This window comes from Gossypium hirsutum, chromosome A10 (genome assembly GCF_007990345.1).
Source record: "Gossypium hirsutum isolate 1008001.06 chromosome A10, Gossypium_hirsutum_v2.1, whole genome shotgun sequence".
NCBI lineage: Eukaryota > Viridiplantae > Streptophyta > Magnoliopsida > Malvales > Malvaceae > Gossypium > Gossypium hirsutum.
The window spans coordinates 82593467-82595249 of record NC_053433.1 but is presented as its reverse complement, the minus strand read 5'-3'; the positions used below and the strand labels follow the sequence as shown (position 1 = coordinate 82595249).

Below are 1783 nucleotides of genomic sequence, written 5' to 3'. Positions count from 1 at the left end.
AAGTTTTAATTGTTTACACCTTTCTGCTCCTACCTACTTGTTTGTGTTAGGATAGTATCTCGATTATTATATATTACTATGTTTATTATTACATCGTCTTACTTTGACTTCATGTTTGTATACCATTTTAGTTACATATCGTGGCATGCTTATTTATAACATACATATTTCAAAATTTTTTTAAAACATATATATATACATACACTTTGTTAAAGGTCATCATCATCAATATACGAAACCCCATTCTATAAGTGCTACAAATTAACTGTCTAAATAAAAACAATAACTCATTTATTAAGATACAAAATCTATTTTGATATGGAAAATAGTGATTAATTATTAAAACCCAAAGCAACAGTGGTGTTGGAGTATATATCGTTTGCTATATTTTGTGCATCGCTGGAAAAACCTTGCAGTCCTCTTCTTGAAAATCCAACATTGTAAATCCCATTTCTTCCTTTCCAGTGATACGGAAAGCTTTTTCTGAGCATTCCTTCCTCATCAAAAGTTTCATAGCTTCCCTGCAATAATATTTAACCATTTAATATCTCGTTAAAACTATAATATGGGAAACGTTTCAATATCATACCTTAAGCCAATTTCTGACTGCGCTTTTATAGCCAGTGGCAAAAATTATGGCATCAAATTGTACCGTCTCGCCATTTGTAAACACAATGTCTTTATCTCTGATGCATTTCATACCAGGTAAAACCTAAAGAAGCAAATCACCAAAATTATCATTTATCTACTTTTTACAAAATCATGGCTTACTATTTACTTACCTTGATTTCTTCACTCTTAATCTTACTAATGGTTCCAACATCAATAACTGGGGACCGACCACTTGTTTCCTTAAGATGGAATGGCCCCTTTTTTGGTCTTTGAATACCATATTTCGAAAGCTTCCAATATTTTAATTTGCTAATCGCCACAGTGATTTTATCCACTGCTTTGCATGGGAGGTATTGTAACATGATCATTGCCATTTTCACCATCTCTTTGGTTAGCACATGTACCTATAAATTATATTCAAATCCAGTTCATCTTCAACAAATTTACGTCTAAATATAAGGGCCGAGAAAAATATTGTAAAGACTGAGCAAGTTTTGTAAACAAAAAAGAATGGACATCATTAATTTTATAAGGGTTTTGTCCTTACCGGATTACGAACGACAATGGAAGTGTTGGCACCCCAATTCCAAAGATCGTAAGCAATCTCCATGCCAGAGTTTCCACAACCAACAACTAGAACATCTTTGCCTCTAAATTTCCTCCCATTTTCATATTGGTTAGAGTGGATGTATTCCCCTCCATAGCTATCAAGACCATCGATATCAGGGATTGTACCTTGGCTATTTTCGCCACTGGCAACTACAAGAAACCTTGACGTATACACCTCAGTCTCGATCACATTGTCGGTCGTCGCCATGTTCTTGACAACAATCTGCCATTTTTCAGCGTCCAAATCATAAATAGCTGACTCAACGGATCGGAGATATCTTGGGGTTATGCCGAACTGTGAGACGTAATTGTCTAAGTAATATATGAACCCTTTTCTGGGCACATACGTTGGTGCATTAGGGGGGAAATCCATGTATGGAAGGTGGCAAAATTGCTTTGGTAAGTGAAGTTTGAGGCGATCATATGACCTTTTCTTCCAAAGAGAAGCATAGCAATCCTCTCTTTCCAACACAATATTAGGAATCGAAAGGCGGTTCAGGCAAGCCGAGGTGGCTAGACCTGCAGGGCCTGCTCCCACAATAATAACCACTGTTTCCTCCAT

At 36.1% G+C, this 1783-nt stretch overlaps 1 protein-coding gene across 1 annotated transcript; it reads right to left on the bottom strand.

Annotated features, from left to right (window-relative positions):
- Positions 1-332: 332 nt before the first annotated feature.
- LOC107895586 (probable indole-3-pyruvate monooxygenase YUCCA10) lies at positions 333-1783 on the bottom strand. The gene is made up of 4 exons (XM_016820844.1): positions 1160-1783; positions 783-1016; positions 590-712; positions 333-521 (listed from the first exon to the last, which is right to left on the bottom strand). Exons 1-4 carry the CDS (start codon positions 1781-1783, stop codon positions 333-335), a joined length of 1170 nt encoding a protein of 389 aa, XP_016676333.1.